This window comes from Phocoena phocoena, chromosome 10 (assembly GCF_963924675.1).
Source record: "Phocoena phocoena chromosome 10, mPhoPho1.1, whole genome shotgun sequence".
In the NCBI taxonomy this organism is placed as follows: Eukaryota; Metazoa; Chordata; class Mammalia; order Artiodactyla; family Phocoenidae; genus Phocoena; species Phocoena phocoena.
The window spans coordinates 27,159,352-27,179,621 of record NC_089228.1 but is presented as its reverse complement, the minus strand read 5'-3'; the positions used below and the strand labels follow the sequence as shown (position 1 = coordinate 27,179,621).

At 42.3% G+C, this 20,270-nt stretch overlaps 1 protein-coding gene across 14 annotated transcripts in view; it reads right to left on the bottom strand.

Annotated features, from left to right (window-relative positions):
- CADPS (calcium dependent secretion activator) overlaps positions 1 to 20,270 on the bottom strand; it is a 478,500-nt gene that overhangs the window by 148,967 nt on the left and 309,263 nt on the right. For 7 of the 14 annotated variants that reach the window (XM_065884693.1, XM_065884700.1, XM_065884696.1 and 4 more), the window contains exons 11-14: positions 19,748 to 19,856; positions 13,192 to 13,372; positions 9,933 to 9,943; positions 9,625 to 9,642 (exon numbers count right to left, since the gene is read on the bottom strand). In XM_065884693.1, the coding sequence (XP_065740765.1) occupies positions 9,625 to 9,642; positions 9,933 to 9,943; positions 13,192 to 13,372; positions 19,748 to 19,856 (319 nt within the window). Of the gene's footprint in view, positions 1 to 6,415; positions 6,438 to 9,624; positions 9,643 to 9,932; positions 9,944 to 13,159; positions 13,373 to 19,747; positions 19,857 to 20,270 lie in introns of all 14 variants that reach the window. The other 7 variants (XM_065884698.1, XM_065884694.1, XM_065884691.1 and 4 more) reach the window with 2 other exon arrangements.

Genomic DNA, 20,270 nt, shown 5'->3' with positions numbered 1-20,270 from the left:
GAGCAATTTCTCTACAATTATTGGGATTATCTGGAAAAAAGGGTTATGCTGATTTTTCAGCAAAGTGACAATATTTTTATCCTCCCCTTCCAAATCCCCGTGGCCGATTTGGTTGCACAAAAGGTTTGGGTCCCCATCCTCCAAAATTAAAACAAAATAATAACAAAAGATTTTCATTGAAACCTGGAGAATAAGTTCAACGGGAATTTAGTTTGTGATAGCCAAGGACATTGCCTTATAGTGTGCTTACTCAGTTAGCGAAGCTTATGAAAGACAAACAAATTTACTCAGCAAGAGCTATGATCTGCCACTTATTGTGAATTAATAGTCTCAATGTATTCACACTTTTCCTTACAGGGTGAAGGCTGTAGGCAAAACCTCCTAAGGGCTAACTAATTAATCTCAATATGTGTAACTAAAATAGTCTATATTCAATCGGCAAAATAACTCAGAGAATCCGACTCGAGTGAGACCAAGCAAATCCCAAAGAGGAAGGAATGAAGGTCCTAGACATTAAGGGAATCGGCTCACTCTGTCTCATATTTACTCATTGTCCTGAAATGCTGTGAAGAAAAAGAATCTTAAATCAAGCAAGAGTTTATTCATCCCCTTGCGTGCAACATTCTACTGGAATACGGGCACCTGCCAGGGACCAGTGATGCTGTCAGGACATGGGAAAACGGATTTCTGACTTGAGAGGGTATTTGAATAATATTTTCGAAAGTGGCCTTCATCCCAGGCAGTTTTTTTTTCCTCCCTGCTTGGGGGATGGCTGAAAACGGGGGTTATAGTTGCAGTGTGCTATTACGATGATGATTTCTCCTCACGTTATTAATTTTGTGTATCCTTCCAACCTAAATGCATGGTATGTCAGATGTATGCCCTCTTTTTGTTGGGTTTTAAATCTTCAGTCACCTTTCACAGAAGCAGCAAGTGGTCAGTGTTTGAACAGGATGTGTTGTTTATGCCCAAGACACACAGAAGCAACGGTTACCAGAAGGCAAGTTGAAGAATGTCTGTTTTAATAGCCAAATCGCTCTACTAATAGGATAAAACACAAAATTCTGGAAGGGATATCACATGAGCAGGAATTATAGTAGAGAATCTGAAAGAATCCTCTTTGCTGGGTTAATTGCCTCAGATTTGTCTTCAGGAAAGTGCTTTCAATTTGAGTTTAGGTGCTTTATCTAGGAGGATTCTTTTGTTTGGTAATTTGGTCTCCAAGCTGTATTTCTCCTTTGACTCAGGATGGCTAGAAAGAGAGGTGGCCAGGGAAGTTGGTACAGGGGAGAAAGCTAGCTGCTTCTAGGATGTGTGTGTGTGTGTGTGTGTGTGTGTGTGTGTGTCTGGCTCAAAGCAAGTGCCTTAAACCTGCTCCAACTTTAGTTGTCCCCCTGCAGGATGGCACTCCTGTAATCCAGGTGATACTGCTCCGTCCCTTAGGACAATTCTGCCCTCTCGCCCCCATCCCGTCACTCCCCGGAGAAACGAACAGTGGGGTACACCCATTGCTCATAAAAAGCCTCACTCACTCCGTGCCTCCCAATTCTAGCAGATAGATGAGGCAATTTGGCTAGCATCAGCTTCTTGCTCTCAGGTTTCTCAGAAGAGGCTGCAGGCTGACAAATCGGTCGGGCCCTTTACTTGGCCAGTTTGCCTCTGCTATTTTAGTGCTCTTCAATTATGATGGTGCAAACAGTCATTTAGCCAGAGAGAAGGGGGCTCTTTTGTAGCTGTTAAAAATACGCCCCACGTCTGAAGTCTCTTCCTCTATTTGCTGAACCTCTTGAAAACTCTGTGATGAACTATTTTGCATGGCTGCCCACTCAGGAAATGGATCTGGAAAGAGAGCTTGCCTCCTCCGTGGAGACCTGGATACAGACCTACCCCCTCCCGCCTCCCCCATCCATCATCACGCTAATTCTTGGCTTAGACTCCATCTAAAGAACAACTTTCATTTTTACTTACATTTTAAAGCAGGTTTTAAAATATGCTTAAAATCCGCCTGTTTTCCTTTTCCGAAAGTAACCCTATCAACATAAAAATTCCTTTTTCCCTTCTTCCTTCTTTCCTCTCTGTCAGTTCACATGGGGGTGACTGAGCCTGGGACTGATTTAAGGAGGTCTGGGTGCTCCTGGGAGCTCCGCTTTTAAATAGGTGTGGGATACTGGCTGAAGTGTTGATCTGTCTGAGTCTCAGTTTCCTCGTGTGTCAAATGCGCCGAACTTTCAGTGCCCTTTCTGCTGCCGCTGTCATTTCCTCATCCTTAAGGTCCCTTTACACCTTCCATGGGATGGAGCTTAATGCAGTGGGAATTTCCAGCAAGTAAAACGAGCAGCCCTTGGATTCTGCTTATACAAAATCATCATTTACTCAGAATCAGGCTCATTATCTTAATGGTTCCAACGACTCAAGAGTGCTTAACACGGTGGCTGGCTCCCATGAAATTTCTGAGAGTTTCATTGAGCTTATTACATTCAGACGGAAAAAAAAAAAAAAAAAAAATAAGAGGAGCAGTAGGCCAGGAATGCTTTTTTAAGGTGTCCAAGGAAGGGGTGTGATTTTGATGCTCCCTCCAAGCAGGGATTTTGAAATTTTTGTTCTCTGCTGTGTTCCCACAGCACCTAGAACAGTACCTGGTACACACAGCAGGCACTCGAAACGTATGCGTTAAAATAATGAATTTATCTCACTGAGATAAATAAACGTGCTCTCGAAACAAGTATTTTCTATTTCTTGATTTTAGGAAATGTTGATACACTAAATTCCACAGGCATAGTTTATCTGAGCTAGGATAGCAGGTGATTAAGTGGGTGGGCTTAGAGGGTCACGAAGCCTGAATTTGAGGCCAGCTCTGCCGTTACAGGGTATGCAATGCGAGGAAGTTGATTAGTGTTTCTGAGTCTCGTTTTCCTCATTTGTAAGTTGAGAATGGTGTCTGAGTCTACCCTCAGAGAGGACTGTTGACAGGATCTGATAAGCAGAACTTGTAAAGCACCTACATGCCTGGTGTATACTAAGTGCTCAAAAACCTTAGCCATGAGTGAACGGGCAGGCTTCTTAGTGCCCCCAAAGCCAGTTTGTTTAATATTCTTAGAGACCGAGGCTTTCACTACATTGATAGCTATTAACCTATATTGTTAGTTATAGGCTGCTTCTTAAACCATATTGTTTCTAGGAAGCTGGGAGTCCTTTCCAAGCTCTCTGCTTTATGCTTCTCCTCTGCCCCTCTATAACCAGCTCCTACTCTCTGTCTCTGTTTTTGCTGGGTGATGTTCCAATTTCTCCATGGTCAGAACACACACTTAAATCCCCTGGTAGATGAAATGTTCCTTGAGGGGTAAGTTTCTGATCTGTTACTTCCCCTGGCAGCTACCAGAGGAGCCAGGTCCTTAGAAGGTGTTTATTAACTGACTTACTCTGACATTTGCATCCCAGGAAACTTCCCATCGACTTTATTAAAGGAGTCACACACATGGGGATTCAGATGGCATCTTGCAAATCCCAAAGTGGGAACATGTGTTCTTAGGGGGAAAAAAATCTTATAAAAGGAAACAGAATTCTAGGTGCAGGTGTCTTTGGATACCATTCAGATTGTCTGCCTGTGTCTCCATACATGTCTAGGACCATATGCATTACATATGTTATCTATTTTAAAATAAAACACTGCAGTGGTCCAGCTGTTCCAAATTCTGTTTCAAAGAACTTGTGGGTGCTTCTCAAGCAACACCACCTAGTCATCCTTGCACGGTCCCAGTCTGTTCTTCTACAGGGCTGAACATTAAAAACTAAATCCTCCTTGCAATCGCATTTTGCCCTGTGCAAACAATTGGAATTGGTTGATGAGAGAAAAAGAAAACTCCAATGTTGACATTAGCAAGGGGAAAACAGCCCAGAGCAAAAGGATGAGAAAGTCAATTCCTGGATTCAGGACACCCTGGGATCAATTCCCTTGCCAATGTTTGGCATGTGTCAAGGGAATGCAAATGAATTTAAATACTAGGCTGAGCGAAATAGAATTAGGAGGATAAAGTAGAAGCTTAAAACTCTAATGATGTTTGGATTATCTCTTGCTTTGGGAGACACATACCAATGTTCTTTTTCATTAATATACGTACTTTTTTTTTTTATTATTTAAGAAATCAAGGATCGACTGCATTTTAAGAATTTACTTCAATCTTTACCTTTTTCAGACCTGGCTGAATAGTTGCTCAGTCCTGCTTAGTTTGTAAGGGCTTCAAATGTATTGAAAATGGGCTATGTAATTTCATAGGCTCTGGAGCTAGGGCATAATTCAACACATCTTCCAAACAATGCTTCTTGTTTCACTTCTGGGCTGTAATTGCATAAAGATTTTGGAGTCCTTTACAGCATGGGCATAGGAGACTGACTTCAGACTAAACTTAGATGAATAAAGCTGATATTGGTACCTGAACTACATTTATAAACTTAAAAGAACTATCAATGGGTATCCATGACACAGAAGCGGGCTGATGGACATGCAAACTTAGGGAAGGCAAGTATGCTTTCAAGAGGAAACTAATTAAAATTTTTACCCCAAGTTTGCTCAGAAACAATTTTGGTTTGGCATTTAAGGAATGTTGGGAAAACAATGGTTCCTAAAGTGATACGATTATGTGGGTTTTATACTCTCATTTAATCTACTTAAATTTCAAGTGATGTTCCTAATTGACCATCCTATCGTTTATTTTGTCTGTGATGTTTGGGTTCATTTCATGTTTGATATCCTTTTTCTTTTTCTCCTTCACAATGGGAAAGAATATATCATATTTTTTCACGATCTCGCCTTAATAGCAAGCATATTTGTGAGATCTTTTTTCCGATAGAAAGAAATTTAGATAGCTTTGCAATAAGGTCTACCAAATGGAATTTTCTTGGGTGGGAGGGGGATAATATAGCTTTCCAATTTTCATTTTGTTGAGATTTTTCTATTATCCCAACAGCTCGGGGAATGAATACAAAAGGTCAAATCTTTTTATTTTGTAGTATTACCTGTTAGAACTTTTTATAGGCTAGGGAAAAAATTCTGCTGTTGAAAATAACTATGATTGTGTTGTTAACAAATTGTCTGAGGGAGGCTCCTTCCTCTAATGAATCCCTTTCATAATAAACTAGGGGTAGCTGCTTTATCACTGAAATTCAGAGCACAGTTATGGCTGTTGTTATTCCTGATGGATGCTAGAGGCAAGAGAATAGCTCATGGAACTATAAAGTCACTGTGAACTCGAACTGCAAATCAAAAGGTGACTTTGTATCCTTCCTATATGGAAAATGTGTGCTTGTCATATCTGCTTGACAGTACAAGGGTGAATGTATGGTTTGGACAATAACGAACAATGACAGTAGTCAACCTCATCAGAAGACATGAAATAAAGAAACGACAATGATTGATGGCAGCTGACTGTTTACGGATTTTTCTAGAAGAGTTTTTCTTGGCATGATCAAGTGACCAGGGGATGTTGTGCCCTGCCTGAGCTCTGCACAGCAAGCAAAAGACTGGTCCTCCCCTGCCTGCTGCCCGTGAGAAACAACTTAATTCCTTCATGGTCCCTTTGACTCAATCGAGCTAACTTTCATGGCCAAGAGAGGATGGCTTCTTCCGAAGCTATCAAGGTCCACACTGCATTTTGCAGAAATCTCTGGCAATACACCCAAGGGGATAAACATGTGGTATTTATTTCAATGTTCATTTTTATAATTCTTCATAAGACAAACGCTTTGAGTAAAAATCATAACAGAATTTTTTGTCAATGATCTCAAAACCAATAAATGATTTGTAATTTTCCCTGCTGTAGTTACTACATTTTCAATTAATTTACACAGTACTTGATAATATTTTTATGTCCCTGCAATAAGAGCAAACACAAATTTTCTATAGTTGACTAATTAATAATGTATCTTCCTATAAATCACTATAGGTCATGAAAATACTCAGCTGATTAGTGAAGAGTATGTTAAATGTGTCTGAAGCGGTTAACGATGAAGTGACCCTTCATTTAAGATGATCTGTTGACATCCTAACATGGTATTTGGAAAATTTTGGCCCTGATTGTGAGAGACTATCCTTTTAAAAAGTCATTTACTTTAGAGTGAGAAGGAAAGTGATACACAGTGTGGTCTGGGGTCACGCAAATTAATATTGAATTCATTCTCTGATGTTGCATTCCTGCAATGTAGCAACTGCAAGTTGACAGTACAAGAAGATGCAGCAAAAATCTGAGACAAAACTATCGAAGGAATTGAGGCAAATGACTATTTGGGAGTCTACCAGGATAGCAATGCTTTGTTGTGCAAATACATGTAAATTCACTAGAACAAAATTCATTCACTCATCTATTCATCCATCCTTTCTTTTAATCTTTAAAAAAAGTATAGCAAAATCCTAAAAGCCCACAAAGTTCACATTCTATGGTAAGCTTTTAAAAATGCCTCATCGGACATGGAAAGGAAAGGAAAGTTAAATTATCTGCTTGAAGTGGTAAAAAAAAAAAAAAAAAAATCTGTCTGCTAGCCAGGGGTATATTTATGCAAAAGAAAAGAAAAAAGAAAGAAAGGAGGGATAGAAAGCAAATTAAAGAAAAAAACGAAAAGAAGAAAGGACTATTATTAAATGGTCAGGAGAAATGATGTGACCTACAACTTCTAAGTTCCCATTCAAAATACTCAAGTACATATTTGCCTGCTCTCTTGACCAATTTTTCTAGCTCCCTCTAATGTCTAGCTTTCCCTCAACACATTTTTGGTGGACAGCTTTTTCCTCTATGAACAAAGGAACTGTGTACTCTCTTTTATTAATAACTCAAATAGTGAAGAGAACGATGTTTTTATGTTTTAAAGTTTCTTTTTTTCTCTTACAGGTGTATTTTTAGAAAAATGAATACAAATACAAATGATGTCCTAAAAGTTATTGTTGTCATTGTTCTTGGGAGAGCAGCAGAGAGATATTTGAGACCAGAGGTCAAAACCCTCCATGACATTGTGAGACTGTGAATCTGAAGCTTCTGTGAATAAGCTACATGAATTCAATTGGGTCCTTAATGTCCTGTTTTTGTGCGTGCTAGTTGCATGTATTACATGTCTCTTTTCAAAATTAATCCTCTCTTGGGTCTTAGAGCACACCCTCAAGCCAGGTAGGATGAATTCTTTCGTGTTCAAGTAATGAATTTACTTTATTTTGTTCTGCAATTTCTTGGAATCTTGCTCAGTTAACATCTTTGGGTTTCCTACCCCACCCCCCCTTCTATTTGTTAAGGTACCCGTGGTTACCACACCATTGGTTCGCTGACCATTCTAACCTTTGGAATGGGAAAGGAAAAACAATAGCAACACATCATCAGGGTGCAAAATGATCTGTTTTCAGGCATTAAGCAGTCAGGTAGCTGTGAATTCCACAAAACAAAGGCATTATTTGCCATTTTGTTGTGACGTTCATTAATATTCTTGGAATAAAAAAAATTAGGATATGTTCATGGTTGGCTTTACTCAGAGGATCATTTGATGCCAATATGAAAGCCAAGGAGAGGAGGCAATTATGCACACATCACATGCATCCTAGTTTCAGTATGAAGCTGACATTTCAGACCTACGGTCAGGAAAATAACATGAAAAGTTTTACTACAAAGTCTAGACATGAGGAAGATTTCAGAGGAGAGGGAGGAAGCACATTGCAGGTGTCAGATAATCTAGTCTGATTATCTGAGCTGTGCTAGCTATAGGGGAACACTTACCCTTCAGTCCAGCTAGAAGTTAGCAGGGTAAGAAGGAACAAACCAGAATAACATAAAGACTAGCAACAAGGCTCAGGAAAGCAGACAGGAGTTCTAACCTAGCAGCTAAAGTTCTTGGGTTTGAGCAAAGATTGAACAAGAAAACTTAAATGAAACAAAACGAAAAACCAAAGTCAACCCCCCCCACACCAACAGTAACCAAGATCCCCCTAACTGTTGAAGACTCTTCAGGTGGTAGCAAAATTAGAACCATTCTCAAAGACATCCAACTTTAGGGATCTATGATGTGATTAACACTTATCAGTTGAGAAACAGACATCAGTATGAGACTCATTGCAAGTGATATATCAATCATTGACCAAAGAGCAAAGCTTAAAATACCCCCTCCCCCTGCACTCTTGAGAACGGAGGTACTGATTTTCCACTGTTCCTCTAACACATTGCACAGGGATCGGGTGTTTCAATGAGAGGCCACTTGGCAGAATAAATCGTGGCAACACTCAACTCAGTGATTTGGACGTCATTTCCAAGGTAAGCAACATTGGCCTTAAAACACTGGAAAATTGCAAGTATTTGTTTTAAAAAGTTGTATAGCTAGGCACTGACTTAATTTTTTCAAGTTTTAACCAAAAAAAAAAAAAAAAAAAAAAAGAGAGAGAGAGAGAGAGAGAAATTAAATCAACAGCAACACACATCAAAAAAACCACAAAAGAACAAAAAGGTTTACAAGTTTGGTGGAGCCCTCCCAAAGTCATTGTAGAGTCACATACAGACTAATGAATAGCAGGATCTATTTTTCTTTCAGTTTTTCCGATTCCATACAAATACTCCACTCCACTCTTAGACGTGTCTTTTCAGTTTGAAATCAAGCTTTCGAAATTGAAAAAAAATAAAATCTGCACCCAGAAGTCTGTTAAACTGAATTTAGAAAGACCCAAATAAACTCACAATTACGCTCAAGTATCCCAAACTGTAAAATATTCCATTCTCAAGTTTCCCTTGAGCAGACAGCGACATGACAAGACTGGAGTGTTTATTTTTCTCTATCCAAAAAACCTATCCCATTTCTCTGTAGCTTCCCTTTGCCATGTAAATATTAACAAAGTGATTACAAAGTTAACTCATAGAAAAGTTGTCCTTAAAAATCATTCACTTGCAAGAACAGCAAATACTTTGAGCAAATATTCAAAAACAGGGATTTGATGAGATGTGTACAGAATTAAGTATTTAACAATGACCCTTACCTTTTGGAAGTCAGGGAGATCTTTTTAAAATGCAATACTTGATTGTTTTCACTCCCTTTGTTAGAGGGTCTGTGATTGACTTAACGTTTGTGATGTGACAAAATAAATCGAGGTATAGACTGAGAACCAAGTGTCAGTGAAGGATCAAAGTTTGCTACTTTACTACTATGTTGTAATTGTTTCTCATTTTTCTGTTATCTCACTTTGTAGTACCAGGTGACCAAACTATCCCAGTTTGCTCAGGACTAAAGGGCTTCTGGGACAGAGGACTTTAATGGCTAAAACCAGGCAAGACTTGGGCAAATCTGGATGAGTTGGTTACGTTAAGTCTGAATAAACATCGTAAGTCTGACTGACTTAATATAAAGCCTGGTCTATTTAACAGTGAGGGTTTGAATTTACCAGTTTAAATGCAGCTTTGGAGTAACTGTTATGTAACCACGATTCTGTGGCAGACTCCACTAAAAATTATGATCTATCCCCTACCCCCAGCCATTTCTCGTTGTTTTGCACAACTACTCAGTGCATTACCACACAATGTGAAATTCTTGGCTCCTGTTTGAATCTTTCTCATGGGTTTTAAATACCCCTAACTGTAAACGATCAGATACAGAAGGTTGGTTTGGTTAAACCCTGACCGGATTCCGATGCTGGTTTCTAAAGTATGGGAACACAGCCTCACTTTCGGGTACTCTGGCTGCAGTTTTTATTAAGTGCCTAAACTAGCATTAGATAGAATCTGGAGCAGTTGAGGCTCTGTCTCAGGGGTAGTAAAGGAACTATGGGATTATTAGGTTTAACACTAGTGGGTTGAAGCTCCGAGTAAAGATTGTCATTGACTGCAGGGTCATGGTGTACAGCTGTGCAGAATGGGCACTGCACAACTCAGGAGGCACCATTCGCATTTCTGTCTATGGGAGAAGTGTCTCCTGCAGGGCACAATCTGCATGGCTGAAAGTGGTGGCTTCCTTCTTACAGAAGCTGGTAAGAAGGAAGATAGTCCTCATACTCTCTAGAGAACCTCCATTCCTGGGCAGTGATTAAGGGAACAATAAGGAACAGGGTGGTTCTGCCACCAGGTACTGATAAATCCCAGAAGCATGAATTACCTGACCTTCTCACTCATCTCTCAGCCTACCTCACATGCTCTCTAGGAATGACATTACTTACCCCACCTCACAAATTCGAACCCTTAGAATTTTTCTCTGGAGGCTCCATTTAATAAAAGTTCCCTCTGTCGACTAGAATAGTGACATACCTCAGGCTTGCATGTACTCAGCTGAATCTTGTAGCTGATTGCCTAATGACTAGATTCTTTTTTTTTTTTTTTTGACTAGATTCTAATTGCACAGCTAAATGGATCCTACCCACGGAGGGAAATGTAAGTCGAGAGCCCTTGTGTATTTCCATGAAGGGACATCCATTCCCTTTTCAAGAGCCTCCATTACTAAGCTCCTTTTTAAAATCAGTGTCTGGTCTCCATTTAATTTTACCCCTGAATGTCCATCCTCTTTCCTACACTAGAGAGAAAAAAAGGGGGCTAATCACGAACCAGGTAGTAATTTCTTAATCTTGGCAGATGATAGAACAAAGACACTGAATGTAAGGTGAAATGACTTCAGAAGAAGTAGAGATTATTTGGAAATGAAACCAGGATTTTCCAAATATCACCTGTGACACATGTTTTATGAACTTGATTTAGATGGTGGTTATAGTTAGGAATTTTTTCCTGATACACAGTTAATTCCATCTCAGAGGAATATAATGGGATGTGTTGTTTCGCAATTTATTTAAAAGGAGACTGTCAGGCAAGGTGAAAGAAGGGATTCCATTACAGAGGAATTATTTTAATTCAGTAAAGATTGGGGATGCTTTTATTTCAACTAGTGACTAAACCATTTAAAAAGAGATGCTTCCTTCTCTCTCTTTGCTCTCAAACTTAAATGCCACAAATGTTAGAGAAAAAAGAGAGTAGGACACTTGGTGGTGGTCATGGTCAGAAGGGCTGTCCCTCTTCCCCTGAGTCCCTCCTTAACTTATTCCTTATTCTTTCAGGGTTTTCTTTGTGGAAACCCACATGATTGTGTGATTATTTACAAGGTCCCACAGGGAATGCATCTTCCTTTAAAAAGCCATCAGAGGCTTCCCTGGTGGCACAGTGGTTGAGAGTCTGCCTGCCGATGCAGGGGACACGGGTTCGTGCCCCGGTCCGGGAAGATCCCACATGCTGCGGAGCGGCTGGGCCCGTGAGCCATGGCTGCTGAGCCTGCGCGTCCAGAGCCTGTGCTCCGCAACGGAAAAGGCCACAACAGTGAGGTGCCCGCGTACGGCACAAAAAAAAAAAAAAAAAAAAAAAAGCCATTAGTACTGGACAGGAATCCCTGGGACCACCTGATGGATAGTATTTGTCATCCAAAAAGAGTTTTTCCCCATCAGTGAAGGTGTTACAAGGTCTAAGAACATAGTCTTGTTAGATAAAAACAGACATGGCAGTGGAATTCATTGAAAAGAGACTATTCTCTATTTAGTTGCTGTAGCTACAAAATTATTCGATCCATATTTTTAAAAAATTATTTAATTTATTTATTTTTGGCTGCGTTGGGTCTTCATTGATGCGCGTGGGCTTTCTCTAGTTGCAGCGAGTGGAGGCTACTCTTGGTTGTGGTGCACAGGCTTCTCAATGCAGTGGCTTCTCTTGCTGTGAAGCATGGGCTCTGGGCGCACAGGCTTCAGTAGTTGTGGCACGTGGGCTCAGTAGTTGTGGCTCGCGGGCTCTAGAGTGCAGGCTCAGCAGTTGTGGCACACGGGCTTAGCTGCTCCGTGGCATGTGGGATCTTCCCGGACCAGGGCTTGAACCCGTGTCCCTTGCATTGGCAGGTGGATTCTTAACCACTGTGCCATCAGGGAAGCCCTCGATCCGTATTTTAAGAGCAACAGAGGAGAGACAGTGTGAAAGCACTGTGTTCAAGGTCAAATTTCTGACGAGGGGCCTTCACACTTGCTTTCCCTTTTGCCGTAATTCTCTGTCTGCAGATATTTGTAGGGCTGACTCCCTATCACTTGGGCTGAAGCTCAGATCATCTGACTTATATTCCCTCTCCCCACTCAGTCACCACTGCATGACATTCTTTATGGTATTTCTCGATTTCTGAAACTATCTTACTCATTTTTTTACTTGCTTACTGTCTAGACTTCCCCACTGGGCTGTAGGTATCCTGAGAGCAGGGATCTCACCTGTCTTCCTCATCAATGTCTTGTCATCTAGACAGTTGCTCAGTGAACTACACTGAATCAGTGGGTTCCATGCTAAAGTCAGGATTCACCATGATTTTTGCTAAAAATGACTTGTACCCGAGCTATTCCTAATTGACCTGTTATTCAGAACCGTAACATCTCTATTTAGGGTTCATGTTTTGTAAAAAATGAATTATTTAATTTGGTGCCTTATGTTTTCAGTGCTTCCATTTTCTTTGTTTCAATAAGCATCTCCAAGCGTATGCTGTCTTTCATCTGACCCTGTGTGTCTGAAGTGTTGCAAGATAAAAACCAACGTAGGTAGCAAGAAGGCATGGCAAAGGGGCAAGAAATTAAAGCAGATGCTGAGGTAAGAGGGGAAGAGACTGGAATATGAACTGGGGCTGTTTAAGGAGGAAGTTTCATTTTTGGGTTCTGGTATTTTAGCTCAGAATGGGTACCGTGTTTTTTTTTTTTTTTTTTTCCACTGCATGTGATAATGTCATCATTTATTTTTAAATGGTTCTAAGTTGCAGATTTAAATTTATTTCAAATCAAGCCTTATTTTACAATTACTTTTAATAGGAAGAAATGAGGCAAGGACATACATAATCTACCATATTTGAAGGACTCAAACAAATACATGTTTGGCTGTGAATTCTAAACTCTCACCAAAACAGAGAGATAAAAATCCACCTAAAATATATTTTCTTTGTTTAGTCCTTAGGGGGAAATGTCAAGTATTGCACTTTAAAATTACTTTCATCTAACATTTTTGTCCCAACTTTCCCCCTCTGAAGTCACTATTTTTTCTTTTCAGCAAACATGATTTTGTGAATCCTTAATGTTAAAGCAACTAGATTTTCTAACTCAACTTTGAAAGATTGACTTTACTCTACAGAGCTATTTTTAACAAATGGCATATTTACTTACAAAATTGGGAGATGGGGGCGTCCAGCTGAGGCACGTTCCCTCCCTTGGCGTTGAGTTTCTGGACTTGGGTTGGGGGCACAGGCTTGTGTGACTGACCGGTAGCCCGGTACATGGCTTGGACCCAGAGAATGCGATCTTGCTCATCATCACTTGCAAATATCACGGTGTCTCCTTCTTTGACTGCATTGAAGAAGGCTCGGCCACCCTCCAAACCTGGGTTAAAAGGGAAAAAAAAACTGCTAAGTTGAGCTGCAATGTTCTTGGCAGGACTAAGTTCTGAGAGAGGCAGTTTCTGTGCTTTTTCTTGGGCTGCAGAAGGGAGGAGCCATTTATCTGACTGTAGGATGGGAAATCTGATACCCACTTGGCCACAAGGTGGGGCCATGGTGTCCAAGAGGCATTTTGAGCCCAGCTCTTGTGTCCCGCGATCTTTGTTTGGTTGGAGACAGAGTTGTCAATTGAGCTGCCTAATGGACGGGTAAACATCTGTCTATAAATAACACTATTATTTCTCTCATCTTTTTTTTTTTTTTTTTTGCAGTACGCGGGCCTCTCACTGTTGTGGCCTCTCCCTTTGCGGAGCACAGGCTCCGGACGCACAGGCGCAGTGGCCATGGCTCACGGGCCCAGCCACTCCGCGGCATGTGGGATCCTCCCGGACCGGGGCACGAACCTGCGTCCCCTGCATCGGCAGGCGGACTCTCAATCACTGCGCCACCAGGGAAGCCCTCTCTCATCTTTAAATACAAACAAACCAGACAACAAAAACATCTCTTGACCCCCACTTCTCCCTTGAGCTACTGCCCTATTGTTCTTCTCTTTACAATGTAAGTGGATCTCTGCCAGGGCTTCTCAAATTTTGGTGCACATGTGAATTCTCTGGGCATCTTGTTAAAATGTACCTTCTGATTCAGTAAGTGGGGCTAGAACCTGAGATCCTGCATTTCTACTCAAGCTCCCAGATGATGCTGATGGTGCCGGTTGGCGGACCACACTTCAAGTAGCAAGGGTCTCTCTCCTCTTAAAGCCCTAAAGCCCTTCTGATCGGGCTGCTGCCCCAGTGAAACTTGTCAAGGTCACCAATTACTTCCCCGATGCTGAGTCCGATGCTGAACTCAAAGGCTTCATTTTGTTCCATCCATCAACTCATTCCATTCTCTTTGAAAGGTTTTCTTCACTTGGCTCCAGGTCATCTGATTTTCTTCCTCCTTCCCTTGCTGCTGCTTTCAGTTTTGTTTGCTGGTTCCTCCTCCTCTCACTCCTCCTCCTGACCTTTAAACATGGGAGCATCCTGGTCTTCTGTCCTTGGACCTCTTCTTTTCTTCATCTACACCCAATCCCCCATCGTGATGGCCATCGTGTCAAATACCATGGATATGCTCACGGTCTCTACATTTCTAGCTCTACACTGGACACCTCCCTTGAACAGCGGACCTGAACATCCAGTGGGTTTCTTGACTTCTCCACGTGGATATTTGAGAGAGACCCCAAATTTATCACATCCAACACTGAACTCCTGGTGTTTTCCCCAAACCTCCTCTCCATCGCAGTAAAGCTGACCTCATCCTTCTGGGTGCTCAAGTCCACAAGCTTGGGGTCCTTTCTGACTCCTGATTTTCTCTCACTGCCCATTCCAATGAAATTCTGAAGGCTTTCAGGACGTCAGAACAGAATTTGACCCATTCTGCCTTCTCCAGTGCCGCCAGCCTGAACTCAGCCATGCTCATCTCTCACCTAGATTATTTCAATGGCCTCCTATCTGATCCATCTGCCTCCATCTTCACTCTCTATACTTGATTCTCCAGATGGGGGTGAGAGTAATCGGTTTAGCATAAGAGTCAGGTCATGCCACCCCTCTGCTCAAAACCTACCTCTGCATTTCACTCAGAGGAAGAGTCTAGGTTCTGACAGGGCCTGCAAGGCCCCACATGAATTGACCCTTCACTACTTCTACCATCCTCTCCTACTACTCTCTCTCTCACGTGCCCCTGTATGCACCCAAGTCACGATGGCCATGCTGGCCTCTTGCGGCTCCTTGAACACTCCAGGTGTGTTCTCACCTCAGGACCTTTGCACGTGATATTGCCTGTGCGTGGAACTCTTCCTCCAGATATATGCATGAGTCACAACCTCACCTCCTTTGTGTCTTTGCTCAGATGTCACGTGCTTGTTCAGGCCTTCCCTGACCTCCACCTCTCTTCTCTTGTATTATTTTTCTCCATAGCTCTTACCACCTCTAACAAATTATATAATTTACTTCCTAAAGACAGGGAGTTTTTGTCTCTTTTGTTCACTGCTGCATCTCTGGTACCCAGAACGGTGCATGGCATAGAGTAGGTACTCAACAAATACAAGTTGGATGAATGAAGGCTCTACAGACCCATTTTTGTCCCACAGGCAGTTCTCAAGGTTAAAATTTAGAGAGAAGTAGGCAGAAGCCTCTCTTTGGTCTCAGGCCAGAGAGACATTGTTTCTGTCAACATATTCCAAAAGCCTGTATTTTGTGGTTACTGGGACTGTCTGTCCATAAATAAAGCTTCATATCTTCATCAGGCTCCTCATCATTCCTCCCCTCCCCTCCCCTCCCCTCCCCTCCCCACCCCCACCAGTTATCAGTTTAAAGATGAAAGGGGAGTAAACAGAGTGATTAGCATCCCTAAATTTCCAACAAGGCCCAGTCACTAACCTGTATGACATTTGCATTGGAAAAGATTTCTGGTGACAACGTTAATTCTAATGTCTATTCCACAAGAGTGGGTACGTGTTGGTAGTTTTGCACTTAGAATTGCCAGGGATTCTAGAACAATAAATAGCATCATCTTTATATGAAGGGTCTAGTGGTGCACCATTATGGTGGTTATGATTATGAAGGAATATTTTGGTTCATTTCTTACAGAGAGTTTTAAAATGTGTGATTTGGATAGGATGATGTACAGTTAGCAAGCTGGGAAAACCTGATGAAATGAATGGATACAACCATAAGAAGGAAAATTCTGCAGGGTGAGAGAGGAAGAAGAGCCTTGAGGGATGCTTTAACCCCTGAAAAGTGGGTACCAAGGAGCTAAAAGGAAGAGTGGGGTCAGTAGAGCTCCTGTAGTCTAGTCTCATGGTAACCTTTGGGATAAGCTGCTATGATACCGTAGGTGATCTGCAGGCTAGACATCACTGGATGGGTCCTTTTCCTTGCCCCACCACCTCCCGTCTGCCAGGGCCCACAGCTGGGAATAGGGACACTGTGTTCCTGGAGCTACAGTCAGAGAGTCAGTTCATGGGGGTGCCTCGGGATGTAGAGAGGTAGAGATGGAAAGATGCTAAGTGTTCAGATTTTTTATTTAATCCTCCCAACAGCCCTGGGAAGCAAGTACTCTTATTCCCACTGTATAAAGGAGGAAACTGAGTCGCAGAGAAGGAGCTAACTATCCCACGAACACAAAGTGGAGCTGTAAGCATCAGAGCTGGGCTTCTAGCCCGGGCTGTCTGACTCTAGAGCTGGTGACCATAAGCATTGTGCCGGACTGCTGCAGAGCCGGACAGCATGCCTTGCACACAGTAACTCCTCGCAGAGGATCAGTTATTAACAACAGAGTGAAGCCTAATCGTGGAGGGAGTGGGGCAAACAGAAACGTCTATAGCAGCACAAGCAAGGACAGTGACGGCAGCGGAGAGCACCAGAGCTTTTCCAGGAAGCGTGGGAGACCAAGGACACACCATTGGGGGTGAGGAGAGGGCAGAGAAACTAGCTGACAGAAAACCAAGGAAGGAGAAGGCAATGCGAACATCAACACGTGCTCCTAGGCAGCTGTCTTGGGCAAGGCAGCGGTTGCCGGGGACGGCATCTGCAAAATGCAACGTGTGACAGGGCCTGGGCTCTCCACGGAATACCCCCCAGGTACTGACCTGTCAAGAGCAAGAGGACACGTCTGGGAACGGATGGAGGCAGACCAGGCAAGGAATGTCGGCCAGCTCCCGGCCGGGGATTGCCGTTCCAACAACACACATGGACGTGGTCTGTGTATTATGGTAAAGTTGAGTTGTCAAAGATTTAATTTAGTTGTTTAAATTGTGCCACTGAATTATTCTGAATGAATATCCTATTTGAAGACTTAATTACTCGATCTAATAGGAATGGAGAGATCGTTGCGTACTCTTCGAACCATACCCAGGGAAAGGTAAAGTGTAGTGTTTTCATCTTTTGATTAAAATGATGGCCCTGAATGTAAAACTTACTTACACTTATTTACAAGTTCCCCAAACCAATCTTTCAAGGACCCTAACCAGGTAGAGTTGATTTAGAGCAAGTGATTATGTCTGGATGAGTGCTGGATCTCAGACTGGTACAAAGGCAAGGATGTCCACGCTACAAGGCTACCTGCCCCATAAACATCTCCACCAGTTGGTTCCACTGACAACCAGGATAAAGCTGAGAGGAGAGGGGGGACAGATGGACCCAGAAGTCCTGCTCCAGGTGCACCCTCACCTTTCAGGGAGCAGAGGGAGAGACTCCACAAACCTCTGAAGACACTGGCTAAATTGTACATTACCCTGATCTCCAGCTGGCAAACTTTACTATACATAAGGATCCCCTAGAGCGCTTATTGAAATAGGAGGATTCTGCCCTCCCCTTTCTGGTCCTTGGTTAGGTTTGGGGTCCAGGAACTCCTATTTTCCATAAGCACTCTTTAAGAAATTCTGGGTTAGACTTTTCTCATGACGATGGGGAGTATTTGAATCTCCATTTTCAATCAAACATTGCTTTGAAAATAACTAGGGCTTGGCACACGGAAAGGCAGAGAGGATTCCGCTTATTATTCTCAACATCATCACTTTACTTTCCATTGACATCCTTGGTAAAGGAATTTATAAATTATATCCCATGGGATCAATGTGAAAAAAAGAAGAGAAGCTTTTATAATACATATGCACAGTTACCCCTTTTGCATGTAGACAGAACAGCTTTCTCCCCACTCCTGCCCTCCCCGCAGTAGGAAGAGAATTCTGCGTTTGAATGATAAAATAACAACTCTAGCTTTGCTATAGCTGTACACAGAGCTATGTTTTACTGCAGTTGCCAGAGGGTGTGACGGGTTAGACCCCAAGTCCCAGCTCTTCTTCTTCCTTTACAAAATGAGATGATAATCCGGGTCCCATATAATTGGTGGATTGTGGTAAAATCCAAATGCCATCACGTAGAGGAAGGGAATGGTAAACTGGCTTAAAAGAAGGTAGTGTCATAAGATGGTATTGTTTTTCCTTCTCATATTGGCCCTTGAGTCTCCCACTTTAAAATATAGGTCTTAGGAAAGAGGGACTCTGTTTCTTTGAAGGGAACTCAATGGTTTGAGACCACAAACCATCACAGAATGCCACGAGGGCTGCTTTCTTAATACAGGGGCCACAACCTTTCCATGAGTTGTTGCACGAACTTGGCTCAAACTTGTAGGTTCTATTGATGAGGAGGGATTTCCAGGCAGAGCCTTTAGTTTATGTCTTACGTGGTCAGCTCTGTATCACTGTGCTCTGGCAGGATGCTAATTATCTACAGAAGTCTGAGGAGGCGGGGCTGGTCCAAAGCACTCCGGGTTGGGATTCTGAAGCCCACTGCTAATTTTCCTAAGTGGGCTGGGCCAAAGGTCTTCCCAGCCACACCTTTCCAGGTTAACACCCCATCTTCTCTCAGACTCTGTTTTTCCTTTATGTGTATTTTGTTGCATGTGGAAGAGCAATATGGGAGTAGAAAAAAAGGTTTTGGGCCAAATAATGCAGTATGGTTGGAAATGCTTTCCTTGTGCAGATTTGGCATAAAAATAAACTTCTCTGGGAGAGGGCTGCTGGTGCCTGTTGCTCATTAATATGCTGAAATGATTTCGCACCGCCCCTCCCCCCCATTTTGAAGGTTCCTTGAGGCGGATTTCTATTCATCTCTTTCTGGGAAAAAGATAAAATGGGTGGGGGGAGAGGTGTGAGGGGGCAGGATGTGGAACTTATGCAATGTAGAACTTACGAGAAATACTACCGTTTGTGTGGTTCTTAGTTATATAAGGTTGAGGAGCTTGGATGTCTGCACTGTAGATTAGTGTCTTTTTAGGAAAAAAAACCATTTAGCGAGGACTTTCTTTTCAAGTACCATCAGCTAACTTTGAATTGTAGTTAACAAATGTGTAGTTAACAAATGTGTACGTACAGGACAGGTTTATTTGGACATGGAGACGCAATACCTGCCAAGCCCACACATCACTGGTGAACAAGACACACACACATACACACACACACACACGCACACACACGCACACACACAAAGTCGTTGGTGTACATGTAGGACTTATTTTTCAGGAATTTCTTTTGAACATTCTAGGGTGGAATACAAATTTGATATGGGCACAGCTACATAGAAGAAAAACGTATTCTGTTTTCGTTTTGGTTTTATGAGGATCCCTTGAGTCAAAACAAAGCCCTTGATTGGAATGGCATTTACTCGTCCAGGTGGCTTAGTGTCCAACAGGGAGGAAGTGCCCAGAAAATGCTAGTTGAATGTTCATGTGGGAAGGGGGAGAGTTTTATGGGTTCACAGCCTAGCGGGTGGGCGGGTACCTGGCTGGGGGTCCGTGTAATCCACAGTGTAGCCATCCAGTTGGAGAAGTTCCTGAGGCTCCGCTTTTTTCTCCCGGTAACTGCACATGGCAAACGTGTACTGACTCACCTAAAAAAGAAAAGCACAGATTGTGAGGTTGGTTCCCTAGAGCCCATCTTCCTTGAAAAAAACCCTCCGTGTTCAAGCCTGTCCTTTCCCCTGAGGCCCTGCGCTCAGGAGCTGGGTTCAAATTGAGTTTTTCCACCTCCTGGCTGTGTGACTTGGAGCAAGTTAAAAGACTTCTCAGGTCCTGTTACCTGATCTGTATATGGATATAATCTGAGAACCCACGTTCTCACTGGCTTATTGTGCGGACTGAATGAGTTCATAAGTAGAACGCATTTAGAATCTTTCCCGGATGCTTAGGAAGTGCTGGACAAAAGTTAGCTATTATCATTACTGCTGCTAGTTTAATTGGGCTGAGCTACGTGAAACTGACCTTTGGGTAGGTCAAAACTGGTTGCATAGCAGCAATTTTTTAGT